This window comes from Podarcis raffonei, chromosome 15, assembly GCF_027172205.1.
Source record: "Podarcis raffonei isolate rPodRaf1 chromosome 15, rPodRaf1.pri, whole genome shotgun sequence".
In the NCBI taxonomy this organism is placed as follows: Eukaryota; Metazoa; Chordata; class Lepidosauria; order Squamata; family Lacertidae; genus Podarcis; species Podarcis raffonei.
In genome coordinates, this window is record NC_070616.1 from 13,455,797 (window position 1) to 13,470,929 (window position 15,133).

The 15,133-nt window shown below is 49.0% G+C and overlaps 1 protein-coding gene across 2 annotated transcripts in view; it reads right to left on the minus strand.

The window, feature by feature from the left end:
* SRRM3 (serine/arginine repetitive matrix 3) overlaps positions 1 to 15,133 on the minus strand; it is a 106,155-nt gene continuing 91,022 nt past the window's right edge. For both annotated transcript variants that reach the window (XM_053367813.1, XM_053367814.1), the window contains exons 13-16: positions 7,410 to 7,759; positions 6,498 to 6,713; positions 5,265 to 5,402; positions 1 to 1,125 (exon numbers count right to left, since the gene is read on the minus strand). In XM_053367813.1, the coding sequence (XP_053223788.1) occupies positions 936 to 1,125; positions 5,265 to 5,402; positions 6,498 to 6,713; positions 7,410 to 7,759 (894 nt within the window). In that variant the 3' untranslated portion in view covers positions 1 to 935. The remainder of the gene's footprint in view (positions 1,126 to 5,264; positions 5,403 to 6,497; positions 6,714 to 7,409; positions 7,760 to 15,133) is intronic.

Here is a 15,133-nt window from a genome sequence, read left to right on the forward strand (position 1 = left end):
TCTGCTCTGAAGTAGTCAATCCAGTAGTCATCTTTGCAACTTTTTGGAAGTGATCAGCTTCTATCTGCCTTCCTTCCTTCCATCCATCCATCCATCCATCCATCTCCATCCATTTCCTGGGTTTTACACAACCCTCCAAACTCCCAAGTAAGCTTTCTTTCGGAATTTCTCCGTCTGGAAATTAACAGAGTTGTGCTCCCCTGCCACCCACCCATCTCCTTTCTGCCTCCTAAAATAAATTAAACATTAACCTCTCCAGGCTGCTGGAGTCGAAATAAATAAACACTACAAATAAATTAGGGGGTGGACAACAACAACAACCCTCAAACTCCCCTCGAGGAAGAATCTTCTGTGAGCTGTTTGTTCGAGGCTGGGTGCGATCAAATAGCGAGGACTCCTATGTTCTAGAGCCCAAAGTTCAGTGGTGGGTTTTGGTGTTTGTTCATATGCTCTGTGCGTGATCCTGAACCCTGGAGGCGTTATTCCCCGGGAGACCCTCCCTACCCTTTTGTCAGTAGAAACTAGCTTTTTTAAAAAAACAACAACAAAGCAAAACGGAGTCCACCATCAGGCCTCTTGTCCGTGTGAGCAGCCAGACGATTGGGGTCCTTGCCCACAAAACCTCAATCCTTTTGCAACCCCGAACTTCCAGCGAGTGTCTGGCCTCCTCCGCCACGATGCTGCGTTCTAACAGGTGACTCGGCAGTTCTCTCCCCCACCGACAAGATTTCCTGACTCCCCGGTTAATGGCTGGGCCAGCTCCCAGCTCCTCGCTGGCTGGACGCACCCAGCAACTCCAGAGTCACGAGGAAGGAAGAAGGAGCGGAGGCTGGCGCTGGTTGAGGAATTAAAACTGGGCATGCCTTGGAGGGGTGGGCGGGTGGGGAGGGCAGCTGGGCAGGGCCAGCTCACTCCGGCAACCGGGCAGCTGGCCCTCAAAACCCAGCGCTCTCAGAACTGCTCCGGCTGTTGTAGCTTGGGCTGCGGCTCTGGGTGCGAGTCCGGCTGCGGCTGCTGCTGTAGCTGTCGTAGCTGCGGCTGCGGCTGCGGCTGTAGGAGTAGCTCGTCAGGGAGCTGGAAGAGGACGGGCTGGGCCGGTAGTAGGGGATCGGGCGCTTGCGGGCACTGGAAGAGAAGGAAGACATTTTTAGTGCCTTTAGGCAGAAGCAGAGCGGACTGAACTGGATTTGATTAGGAAGAGGGCATTGGCTTCGGCACTGAGGGCCAAGAAACACCTGTTTTCTTTTTTCTTTTAAATACAGAGCTGAGTGAAAACCAAGTTTGCAAGGAAGTATGAAGACGGAATCTTAGAACGTTGAACACTGCTGGGATAGCTCAGTTGGTAGAGTGTGAGACTCTTAATCTCGGGGTCGTGGGTTCGAGCCCCGCGTTGGGTGAAAGATTCCTGCATTGCTGGGGGTTGGACTAGATAACCGTCGGATCCCTTCTAATGCTACGGATCTGTGATCCTAGAAATAGAGTTGGAAGGGGTCCTCATCTGGTCCAACCCAACCTAAATTCTACACTTAAAGGACAGGAGGGATGTATGCTCAATATCAGGAGCGGGGAAACGTGGCGCTCCAGATGTGGCTAGACTCCAGCTCAGATCAGCCTTAGCCAGCAAAGCCAATGGTCAAGGATAATAGGCTTTGTAGTCCAACAACATCTGGACATGCCTCAACCAATCAGGGATCTCATAATAAGTACACTTTCAGAGGAGAGGTTGGGAAGCCTGTGGCCTTCCAGTCGCTTGCTAGATCACAACTCCCATCAGTCCCAGCCAGCAGAGCTGGTGGTCAGGGATGATGGAAGTTGGAGCCCAACAACATCTGGAGGGTCAGAGCCACTGTCAATTTCTTTGTACAAAGCATTTCCCACAAATAAGCAGTACATTATACTGGTTAACTTAAGAATCTTGCTTTCCCCCTCTTCTGTCTCTGTCCTGCTTTCCTTTTGTGCTGTGTCTTTCAGATTATAAGCCTACAGGAAGTGACTGTCTTGTTTTCATTGGTTGTATGCTCAAGGAACCTTTTTGACTGAAGACCTGGGTCCAAATGTACTAAAAAAAAAACCCATAACTAATCTGTTGCAGCTGAAATCTCAGCTTTTGGGCTTGCTCTTTTATTATTATTTAAATGAGCTCTGAGGAACACAGTCACTCCCAAACAAAATTCTTCCCAGCAGCCTTGCCTTCTTGCATAAGTTTGACATTTTCAGTTCAAAGCAGAACATTCACAAATTCTAAATTTTCAGTTCAATATTGGTTTTCGCTCCGCATAAAGGGAATGCCGTCAATTTGGAATCTTGCAAACATGACCCAAGTTCATGGGTACAAGCTTGGACAACCCAGCCAGATGGTTGGAGTAAAAATAATAAACTTGTTGTTCTGCCCCACCCCAAGCACCTCCCTCCAAACCTGGAGCCCTCAGTGCCAAAGCTGTTGCCTCTCCAGTCGTTAGTCCTGGATTAGCCAGCTAAAACAACCGAGCATGAAAGGGTTAACAGCGCTTGTGTGTTTTTGCTCCAGACACTGGAGAATTAAAGCTGCAGGAAAACAGAGATTAGGTGTTAGTTGGAGGGCACACTTTGCCTCGGAGGCAGCCCACACACCCCATCAAGAGCTATTGTAATTTCTTGCCAAAGTACCAAAACCAACCACCTCCATACCAATGCACCCCCAGCCAACCATTTCAGACATTATGTTTCTTGCTGTTTAAGCAACCTAGCTGTGATGGTGGGCCCGTTTATGCTTCCTCTTCCCTCTCTGTCCCTTCTTCCTCTTGTTCCGTGCCTTTTAGGCTGTAAGCCTGTGGGCAGCGACGGCCTCGATTCAAGCGTTTGTGAACTGCTCTGAGAGCCCTTTCTGAGGGGCCGATGATCAGGATTTGGGGAGCTGCAGTATGTCAAGGAGACCCTCCTATTCCCCTCCCAGAGCGATAATCCTTAGAGTTCCCTGCAAACAGGGAATGACTTACGAAACCCATCTAGGAATTGCAGTTCTGTGAGGGGAACTGGAGTCTTCTTATCAATTCTCTGCTACTTTAGAAAACTACAGCTCCCAGAATGCTTTGGGAGAAGCCATGGCTATCTAAAGCAGTATTGCGGTGTTTTAAATGGATGGTGTGAAGCTGGCCTGAAGCTGTTGTGGAGAAGGGAAGAGAAGAGAAGTATTCAGGGAGGTGCATGATAAATACCGTATTTTTCGCTCTATTACACGCACCAGACCATAACACGCACATAGTTTTTAGAGGAGGAAAACAGGGAAAAAAATATTCTAAACGAAACAGTGGATGTATGATTTTTGTGGCTCATGCTGTGGCCACAGACATGTGATCTGACAGTGAGTTTGGGGTAGCCCAATGCAAAAATCCTGAGGATCCATGTGGATCCATGCTTTGTAAGCGGCTCCTCTCCTCTCCTGCTTTGCTCCTTTAAAGCAAGCAGGCTCTCTGTCCCTCTCTCCTCCCCACTCAGCGGCTCTTCTCCCGCTTTGCTGTTTCAAAGCGAGCCACGGAGGAGGGAAGGAAGGGGAACCATGGATCCTCTGCTCACGACTGCAGCAGATCCCCCCCCCGCCACCCATAGGCATTCCCTCCATAACACGCACAGACATTTCCCCTTACTTTCTAGGAGGAAAAAAGTGAGTGTTATGGAGCAAAAAATACGGTATTTTGGAGGTAATGGGGAGGAATTGGCTTGCTCAGCCATCTCTGAGGTACCTGTCCCCCTTTCAAGAGTCACCGGCCTCACCATTGACCCACCAAACACACCCACCCAGCCTCCAATTTATTATCTTCCTTGTTAGCGAGACTGACAGAGAGGGAGAGAGAGAGACACGACAAGAGAGACGCAGTTTAGTTCCACAAGGCCTCACAGAGTGGCGGATTCAAGGAGATGCACAGCGGGGTCCTGATGGGAGGCAAGGTTACCATGGTAACCCGGCCCTGCAGCTAGAGGCTTCTGCTTGATGTGTCTCCAGGAGGAACCTTGAGACGGGGTGGGAAAAGGGAGAAATTTGCATCATTAACGGAGGAGGAGGAATAGGCAGGCGGAGGAAATGGACAGAGAAGCCCAAACACACAGGAAATAGAGGAGCAGCTTACATATATGGCTTCCTTTGCCACCTTAGAGATTTGGCTGGTGTTCCTCATTGGGGTGAGGAGACATGACCATCAGCCCCTCTGGCAGTGGACTGAGGCAGCTGAGGGCCAATCATTTCGGAAGCGAAAAACACTTGAAAAACAAGGTGGCGGCTTCTGCATATAATGAAGATGTTCTAGGACAGGCATCCCCAACCTTCGGCCCTCCAGATGTTTTGAACTACAATTCCCATCATCCCTGACCACTGGTCCTGTTAGCTAGGGATCATGGGAGTTGTAGGCCAAAACATCTGGAGGGCCGCAGGTTGGGGATGCCTGTTCTAGGACATGGCTGGGCAGAGTATTTTGTGTGTGAGAGAGAGAGACAGAAAGAGAGGGAGGGAGGGAGAGAGAGAGAACCACACTAAATAAACTAAAAACAACTAAAATTAACAAGGCAGCAGTGGAACTTCTGTAAAATAAAACAACAGTTAAATTCAGTTAAAACTGAAGTCAACAGAACTCAGAGGTTTAGTTTACATCCTTCAAAATAATGATAATAATATTTTTTTAAAAATCCTGTTCTAAACCACAGGTGTAGGCATTACATGTAGAAACAGAACAATGCCTAAGCCTTAAACAGTAAGTCTGCAACTTATCCGCATTTAACTTGTGTGCATTCAGCTTTAAAAGGTAAAGGTACCCCTGCCCGTACGAGCCAGTCTTGCCAGACTCTAGGGTTGTGCGCTCATCTCGCTCTATAGGCCGGGAGCCAGCGCTGTCCGCAGACACTTCCGGGTCACGTGGCCAGCGTGACAAGCTGCATCTGGCGAGCCAGCGCAGCACACGGAACGCCGTTTACCTTCCCGCTATAAAGCGGTACCTATTTATCTACTTGCACCCGGGGGTGCTTTCGAACTGCTAGGTGGGCAGGCGGCATTCAGCTTTACAAGCATTTAAATGTAAAAGGGTGCAGAAAGGGGCTGAGGTTCCGGGGGAAATGATTTTGGCAAGCCCACCCACCCTTGCACCCAATGGGTTTTGATTATACCAGCAATCACGCTGTAGTATTCTGTACTAGCTGCAGCTTTTGGATCGAGTGCCTGGGCAGCTCCACAAAGAGCGCATTGCGCCAATCCAATATCGAACGCACCAATGCGTGAACTCCTGTGGCCAAGTTTTTACCTGGTGATTCTTCTGGGCTCCATGAAGCTTGGGGAGTCACGCCTTCTCTTTCGGATGGGGGAGTAGCTCCGGGAGCGACGCCGGGCACGTGTGGGTTCTGTGTCGCTGTGGCGCGTGCGCGGCTCATTGTCCTTCTCTCTGGATGAAAACAACAACAACAACCACAGCAGCCCTGTGGTCTCATTTCCACACACATTGTGAGAGTCTCCAAAGCGCAACTGGGAATCTGGGTCTTGGGAACTACAGTTGGCTGTGTGAACCAGCTGCAGCGCCCCCTTCAGGCATCAGAAGACAATGGCGGCTTTTGACACCGGCCCCTGGGATTGAAAGGCAGCAAACCCCTATCTTGCAAACACTGAGGGACATAGGAATCTGCCTTGTATAGAATCAAACCATTAGTCCATCTAGCTCAACCTTCATAGTATAGGTCTCCATGGTTGTGGGGTAAGGGGGTGGGATCAAGACACTTTGTGCTGATTGGAGCCAATCAGGGTGAAAGGAGGCGAGTCAGTCACTGGGGACGAGCTCCTAGGGTCACTCTGTGTCAGGGAATGGCTGGGTGACAAAGAGCGGTGGGAGGCACCAGCCCAAGAACCCCCCAGGGATGACACAGAGAAAGAAGACTTAGACCCAGGTCAGTGTGTCAAGGAGCTGTCAGGCAAGCACAGGTCATCCACAGGGCAGGAAGAATGTGAGGCACGAGATGCAATTAGCTTTTATTCACAGAAAGTAACATCACAGCAGAATTACTGTGGCTTGACTCATTCAGCTTGTGCTGAAACTGACTACGGGCACCGCCCTTCCCCTCTAGCCTGTCACTCATCCCTCCCAAGCAGACAAAGGCTGCAGAAATGGGGTGGGCTCCTCCTCTGGGCCTGTGTGGCCCAGTGCTCAGCAACGTGCAGGACTCTCCTCGATCGGGGTGTCAGAGCGGGAGGAGAGCCAGCTGTACCGGGACTTCCCTGGTGCTGTGTAGCAGGGGAATCTCTGACTCCTCTCTATCCGAGTCTGCGCTCACACTGCAACTCTCAGCCTCCAGCCCTGTCCTGGAGGGGCCTCTTTCTTTTGACCCCCTCCCTTGATTGCCCAAATCTCCTGCTTCCAGCACCTCCCACCTTGTCCCTTACCCAGCCTGCTTTCCAGTGTCCCACAACCACGATCTGGGGTCTAAGTCACCGTCTTCTATGCTGCTGCTGCCCCCAGTGTAAGAACTGGGGATTACAAGCCCCTTACCTGCTGCTTGTTATTTTTTTCTGGGATCCAGACCGGGTCCTGCTGCGTGCAGATCTCTTCTCCCGGGATCGGGACCGAGATTTCGACGGGGACCGGCTGGAGCTCCAGGAGCTGCTCCGAGACAGGCTCTTCCTTCGCTCCGACTTGTGCCTGGAGTGTTTGGCTGGGGCTGGAGAGCAACTGCCCAGCCTACCGCGGTGGTGCCTCTCCTTTGCCCTGAAACATGCAGTGGGCGGAGATTAGCAGGGCCAATCAGAGCGCAGAGGGGGAAGCAACAGAGGGGGGCATTTGGTGTGGGCGTCAGGTTCAGACAATGGTTAATTCAGGGGGATTTGATTTCACCCTGCCAACAAAGGTCCGTATAGTTAAAGCTATGGTTTTCCCAGTACTGATGTATGGAAGTGAGAGCTGGACCATAAAGAAGGCTGATTGCTGAAGAATTGATGCTTTTGAAATATGGTGCTGGAGGAACTCTTGAGAGTCCCATGGACTGCAAGAAGATCAAACCTCTCCATTCTGAAGGAAATTAGCCCTGAGTGCTCACTGGAAGGACAGATCCTGAAGCTGAGGCTCCAATACTTTGGCCACCTCATGAGAAGAGAAGACTCCCTGGAAAAGACCCTGATGTTGGGAAAGATGGAGGGCACAAGGAGAAGGGAACAACAGAGGACAAAATGGTTGGACAGTGTTCTCGAAGCTACCAGCATGAGTTTGACCAAACTGCGGGAGGCAGTGGAAGACAGGAGTGCCTGGTGTGCTCTGGTCCATGGGGTCACGAAGAGTCGGACATGACTAAACGACTAAACAGCACAGCAACGGGTTGTTTTTCTGCACATTGGACCAAACCTGGGCCCTGTTGGAGGGTATGGTATATGGGCCACTCCCAAGCATGCACCCCATTCTGGTTCTTACGTTTTTAGGTGCACCCCATGGTTCTTTTCTGTCCCGGCCACGGTGTGGTAAGGGTGCGAGCAGGTGGACCCTTCTGAGTCACTGCTGTAGCCTGTGTGGCTGACAGATCGCGGGGACTCCTTGGCGGCTGAGAGCTTGGCCCTGCCACGCCCTTTGTGCTTGTGGGTTGACATGGACCTCGCATGGCGCCTGTGGAAGCGCTTATCTCCACCCGAGCATCTCCCTGGAGGTGAGGCGGACCGGCGTGAGGCCTTGACGCCATATTTGCTGCACCGGCCTTCCTTGGAGTGGGGCGACGGGGCTTCGGACTTGACGTGGGCCCTCGTGGAAGGAGACGTGGAATCCAGCCTCTAGCAGAATGAAAGACGCGGAGGGACGGGGAGAGATACAGAGAGAGGGAGGGTGGGGCGAAAAGAGAGAAAGAAGGAAAGGAGAGGGTTTTTTAAAACAACAAAGAGAGACCCCTCACCAGCAGGAAAAAGCTGCAATTTCACAACAGCGATGCACAATGATTTGAATAAAGGCAGGCTACACAGATACTACTCTGCACCTCTCTCCCCTGTTCAACCTCTCGACCTTAAACGATGCAGCTCATGCAAAATCTCTGGCATGCAAAAACAGGAAATAAACCAAAATGAAAAAATGAAACAGGGAAGGGGAGGCGGAGAGTTTCAAACGGGGCGGGAGGGAGAGGGTCACCTTGGAAAAATGAAAAGTATATAATATGTGCATGTGTATGTGTATGTGTGTGTTCTTTTAAAAGAAAAGAAAGAAGACCCCAAAATTATATTTTGTTGGAAAAAACCAAAGAGAGAGAAAGAGAGAAAGAAAAGGGAGGGTGCTCATATCGGTGGAAGAGGGGGTACATTATGGGATGGTGGGGGGGAAAGGATAAGAAGCCAGGGATCGGGTGGGGTGGGGTTTGGATAGAAATGGATTTCTTTGTGGGGAGCTTGATCAAGGCATGTAGAAGAGAAGAGAGAGCTATGTGTAGGTGATGGGGATTGGAACAGGGGCTGGGTTGGGGATGGAGAAAATAAAATCTTAAACCAAAAGAAAACTCCACAAATGTCATCAGTACTGGAAAAAAAAAAGGATATTAAAAAAAAGTTTCTGAACTCTTCCTGGGTTTTGAAAATTTGTGCAGAGTCTCCACCAGCGTTCTATTCTCTTCCCTTTTTTATTTTATTTTATGTTATTTATTTTTGTTAAATTTCCACTTTTTTTTTTTTAAGTCCGTCCTGGTTAACGTCCACTTACCAAGAAAGTGGTATTTCCTCCTTTAGTAGGTAAGGTATGAAGAGAAGGGAAAAGTTGGGCAATATAAGTGAATCATTAGATTGACAAAAAATGCAAGAGAGATCGAGAGAGAGAGAGAGGAAGAGAGAAAGAAAGAAAGAACGAGAGAGAGAGAGATAGAAAGGAGAGGAATAAAAAACCAAACCACCCTGGTCTCCTAAGCTCTTGCAACACACAGCCATGAGGCGGACCCTGTGTGCAGTCCCCTCTTTTGTTTTTAGAACAAACGGAATGCCATTTGGATTTCCCTAAAATTAGTGGAAATGACAGGGTGGGTTTTCTTTTAAGACGGACATCCTCTCAAGGCTGCGGGAGCCCAAAGTAGGTTTGCCAACTCATTGGAGTTTAGCTTGCCCCTCTTTGGGACTAGTGTTTTCCCACCAGTACTGGGATCTCAAAAGCAGCCATCTTTGCCCAGGCACCAACCACAACCCTTAACCCTCTGATTGTGGCCTGTTTCTGCCCCTTACCCCAGAGATTCTAATCTGGTTCCATGCTCATCCTGAGTATTCTGTCCTGAATCTGCTTCTAACTGATCAGATTCTTCTAGGTCAGTGTTGAGGCCCTCCCAATGGTGTTAGACTACAACACCCATTGTCCATGGCTACTGTTGGGCATGGGAGTCCAAAAGATTCCCTCCCCACCTCTCCTCATTTAGTTCTGTCCAGGATCTATCTGCTCCATCTCTCTCAGACCCACACAAAGGCCCAGTTTTACGGAAATTAAATTTAAGACAGTGGGAAGATTGTAGGGGGAAACGAGCCGTGTCCTTCCTGTGGACTTTTCCCAAAAGTCCATGATGGGAATTGTTCCCATATTTGGTGATATGCAGGAAGCTGCCCTATGCCCAGCCAGGCTGTGATGGGTCCTTGTACTTCAATATAGTCAAGTTGGCTGTTCTCCAAGCTTTCTGGAGAAGAGACATCTTTGTCCTCACCTGTGACTTAATCCTGTTGCTCACTGCAGATGCTTCTGCAGGCCCTGGACTACTGAGCTATGCCTTTCCTGCAAGGGGCACACAGTTGTGTAGGACAGCCCCATAAGAGAATCATTCAACATGGAATTGTTCTTATACAGAAGGAGGCTGAAACAATTCTCTCGGCGGAGGCAGAACACTGATGGATTGGTGGATTTAGGGCTGACCATGTGACAGACATAGATCAGCTTTATAACCCTTGCAACTTCTCTCCACGTGCCCAGAATCCAGCCTGTGGGCCAAACATAGCCCACCAGATGTTCAAATTTGGACTGCAGGCTGTTTCCTCAAACCATGCCCACCTGCCCCACACCTATGCCATGTCATGTGTGGGGCAGGTGGAGATACAGCTGAGAGTGAAAATCAGAAGCCTTAAAGGGTGCTGTGGGAGCTAGTTCCCCACGGGAACCCAACTCCTCCACTGTACTACAACTCCCAGGATTCCTTGAGAAGGCCAAATGACTGCTCCAGTTCAAATCTCCCTTGAAGAGATGCCCATAAGCAAGGCAGGTGAACATTTGGGCAACAGGCGGCTTTGAAAAGGCAACAGAGGGTGTATCTACTGTGCAACCTCTGGGCTGAGTGAGAGCTGGGGACTTTAGCTGAGCCTTCTCCATCTTCTGGTACCCTCCCGATGTGGCTGATGGGTGGAAGAGTCCCACAACATCTGGAGGGCCACTGATCCATTGCATAGCTTCCCTCCACCTGCTACCTTCCAGATATTCTACTCGCATCATCCTTGACCATTGCCAGCTGAGACTGATAGTAGCCCAGAACATCTGGAGGGCACCTGATTGTAGAAGGCTGCCTTAGACACAGAGAAAAGGAAGGAACCAAAGACACCCAAAATCAGCAGCTAGGCTGGCATCTTAAACGTCCCACGTCAAAAAAGCTATGGGGATCAAATGTAGTGGGAAAAAATGTCTCCCCCCACCCCCTCCAAAAAGGGTAAAAGGTGTTTGAGTAAGACAGGCATCACAGTCTGTAAAAACATTTACTTCTCTTAGCTGGGTGGGTACATGGGTGCATGTGCCATATGATGGTCATGGCCTTTATACTCTGGCCTGATCTATTTGCCTGAAGAAGAAGAAACCCTTTAAACTCTGGGTCTGCTAGTTCTCACAAAACCCACCTATTTTAGGAAAAGGAAGTGAGCTGAGAGGAAGTGGGGTCTGCAACAAAATGTTGCAGTGCGGGGTGTGCTCCTGTTTAGTGTTCAACCCATCCATCCAGCCCTGCCTACTTTCAGAACACTCTGTTCCATTCTGCTCCCCTGCCCATCAATTTTTGGCATCTCTGGCATTTGGTCATTCATTCTGTAGCTACTGGGCATGGTCAGTCTTCGTTGGATTGGGTTTTTTTGAGGGGGGGGGATTTGCTTCCTTAGGTCTCCCTGACCAGTGAATATTTATCTACTTTTGCAAAACTTTCCCAACTACTCTAATTCCACCCCACCAAAAAACCAAAACAAAACCCCACCCTGTTCTATGGCATTCAAGGTCAGTACAGTGGTACCTCGGGTTAAGTACTTAATTCGTTCCGGAGGTCCGTTCTTAACCTGAAACTATTCCTAACCTGAAGCACCACTTTAGCAAATGGGGCGTCCTTCTGCCGCTGTGCCACCGCTGCACGATTTCTGTTCTCATCCTGAAGCAAAGTTCTTAACCCGAGGTACTATTTCTGGGTTAGCGGAGTCTGTAACCTGAAGCGTATGTAACCTGAAGCGTATGTAATCCGAGGTACCACTGTATTAAAATACAATGAAAAAGAGGAAGGGTTCCTTCCTACCCAGGTGTGAGCTTGTTCCAAGCTTTCAGGGCTAGCACAGGAGAGGGTTAGGTCTTAGGCCTCTCCCCTTTGCTGACATTTAAACCAACCCCCTTTTTTTCTGGTTCGCTACTCTCAGTTCATTCCGCTCTTGCTTTCAGTAAGAAAGAGTGACTCAGAAGAGAACTGGCAATAAGAATGTGAGAAAAAGCCTCCTGGATCAGGCCCGTGGCCCGTCCAGCCCAGCACCCTGTTCTCACAGTCGCCAACCAGATGCCCCAAAGGGAAACTTGTATTCAGGGTTCAAAACATCCTCGCTGTCAAATTTTGTGTGTGCAGTTTCATTTCCTTTCAGGGGTGCTGGTGTGGGATGGGGGGCAGCCCTCTCTTTCTCCCCTTTCCTATTTGATCAAAATAAATACCACCAAACACTCTCCAACTTCTCGCAGGTGAAAACAGCAGGGTCAGCCTTGGATTTTGTAAAATCCCACCCCTAGTTCTCACAAAGAGCATCACTTCCTGAGATTCTCTCCCATACTAAAGACTTCCCCCTGCCTGGTACACAATTTTAGACCTGTGTGCCTGCCTCTTGACATCCTGTATTCACCGAATTTTCGAGTTGGAAGGGACTCTGAGGGTCACCTAGTCCAACCCCCTGCAATGCAGGAATCTCAACTAGATCTTTCATGACAGATGGACATCCAAACTGTGCTTAAAAACCTCCAATGAAGGAGAGTCCACTACCTTCCAAGGGAGCTCATTCCACTGTCAAACAGCTCTTACCATTAGAAAGTTCTCCCTGCTGTTTAGTCAGAATCTCCTTTCCTGACATCTGAAGCCATTGGTTCAAGCCCTACCCTCTGGAGCAGCTCTGCCTTCCATGTGACAGCCCTTCAGGTATTTGAAGACAGCTATCATATCACCTCTTAGTCTTCTCTTCTCCAAGCCAAACATACCCAACTCCCTCAACCGTTCCTCAAAATGCTTGGTTTCCAGACCCTTGATCATCTTGGTCACCCTCTTCTGCCCACCTTCCAGCTTATCAATATTAGGGTTGCCATAGGTCTGGAAATTCCCAAACATAGCTGGAAATAGGCCGTTGGAAACTTTGGCTCAACAACTTTGGCCAAAAAACGCTCAACAACTTTTCTGTCTGGATTTTCACTTTTTGAAATATGCCAACTCTAATCAATATTCTTCTTAAATTGTGGTGTTCAGAACTGGACACAGTTCTCCAGGTAGGGTCTGACAAAGGCAGAATAGTGTGGTGCTATTACTTCCCTTGATCTGGACACTATGCTTCTGTTGACCTGGCCTAAAAAGGTAAAGGTAAAGGGACCCCTGACCATTAGGTCCAGTCGTGGCTGACTCTGGGGTTACGGCGCTCATCTCGCTTTATTGGCTGAGGGAGCCGGCCAGGAATAGCATTAAATATTTTTTGCTGCTACATCACACTGTTGATTCTGCTTCTGGGCAGAGAAACTGAGGGGATGGTGATGAATTTCTCCAGGGGGAAGAGAAATTATCCAACTATTTCTTGGGTATTGAGGGTCACCATTAGCAGGAACACAACTCCCCTCCCATCAAAGCTTTTGTCGCTGCAAGCGATGACAGCAGCAACTGCATGGATAGCCTAGCAATCATCTTGCATCCTCCACAATGCCCCAGAGACCTGACATAGTTCTGGTGTGTGTGTGTGTGTGTGTGTGTTTGAGACAGAGAGAGAGAAATGGTGACTACCACTTACATGCACACAAAAATGGTGGGGAATATTTGGAGAAAATTTTGCAAGTGACCTTCTTTGTCTAAGCAGGTGTGAAAAATAAAAATCTCTCAGGGGGAAAAAGTATTGTCAGCTCTGATCCCTTTCCTTTCTTTTTGAAAAGATGTCACCATATTTAACCTCACGGTGGGTCTGGTTATACACACAGTTGCTATTCATTTGTCAACATTTAAGACAGGAAGTCATAGCTGGGTAAAGGCAGAAAGGTTCGAAGTGGACCTCTCCAGCTGCTGTATACTCAGTGTTCCACTTCCAGGTGTACAATTACCTACGTATACCCTAGAATTAAGATGCCTCCCCTCCTTCATTGGCAGAATTAACTTCTAGAGACCTGGAAAAGAGACCTTGAGCTCTGACCCAGGGCAACTTTGATGCATGTGTGTACATAACTATTTTTTGAAGGCATCTCCCCCTACATAGACTGCAAGAAAATGCCAAACCATGGCACTCATTTACCTTAGATGGGAGACAGAAAACCAGAACTGACCCTGGTAAACAGGGATAACTGGAATATATGGGGCCAGAGCATTGGAAGAAGGGTGGATCGGGGTTCCCTCAGGCACCTTGGGCAGGATATGGAAACACCCCCTGTTAAAACTGAAATGGACTTTCCCTGCCCATGCGTCCAGAAAATATTATCCCCTTGCAAGAAACGGTTGCTGATTTTCTGCAGCTTTCTTGAGGTGTACAGTGGGTAAGCAACATCTCTGAAATTTTCAGGAGGGAGTTGGTGGTTTCCTTAGAAAGTACAGCTAGCGGGAAGCAGTGGGGAGAGCCTCAGGCTACTTCCTGCCAGCAGCACTTCCCAGAATGCCTTGGGTATCCCATGAGGGCAGCCATGAAGTGTGGCAGTCGAGGAGCTATGGGGAGAGCTTTGCGCTGCCATGTGTGTTTTAGTGCTTAAAAATAAAAAGCAAGGGGGAAAATGGGAAACTGTTGGCCAGCTTGTTAGCAAGGGGGCCCCTCCTGAAAATGCCAGAGAAATGCCTTCATTTTCACCCACACAACAAACGGTCAAGAATATTGTTTTGGTATTTTCTGCCATCAACCCAGGAAAGTCCAGACCACTTGAATTCTGTATACACTGGAACAAAACCATTTCAGATCTTGAGATTTGCCTTTGAACAGCATGAATCACACAGAGCAACACATTGAAGGTTTGTCTTTTGCCTTGTGGGTGGCCACGAGGCCAATTGCAAGGGCGTTGGGTCAACCGCAAGGGATTTGAGGCTGCTGGTGGTCAGGGGCAGAGCCTCTGGGTCTCTGCCCAGATGCAAACAGTGGCCAGTCTTGCCCGTTCAAAGCATGCCCAGCTAAATCTGAAGAGAGTTAGTAATCCTTCTAGATACACATATACCTACCAGCGAGAGACCCTATGGAGGCTTCAGCATGAATAAGAAAACAAAAGGAAATCAGTATTTCGGTCTAAAATGTTAACATTCCCCACCTTCACCAAAGCACCTAGCAGAGTTACCACCGTGGCCTTAGGGAGCAGCACCCATCATCATAGTCCCTTTAAGTGGAGGTAATTATTGGATTTTCGGGTGGGGGGAGATGGTGAGAAAAAAGGGGTCTGATTCACACCAGGGAGAATGGAAGGACAACCAGAACCGGGGTCTTCTACACAAAAGGCAATGCACTTGAATCCTGGTGTTACCATTAACCCCAGTGTTCCTTTACAAGGGAAGAGTTGACTGATGGATTTGGCTCACGTTCCAGGCCTAACTGGTCTGTCTTGGTCAAGCAGTGATGCCCAAACTGATCAAGGAGGTGATGGGCACATCACCCACCTCTGAACTATGATGGGATTACCTGCACACCCACCCAGAGTCCATCACCTGACACTCCCCAGGTTCTTTTACAAACAGGCTTGATTTCAAATCATTTCCATGCTTCCAT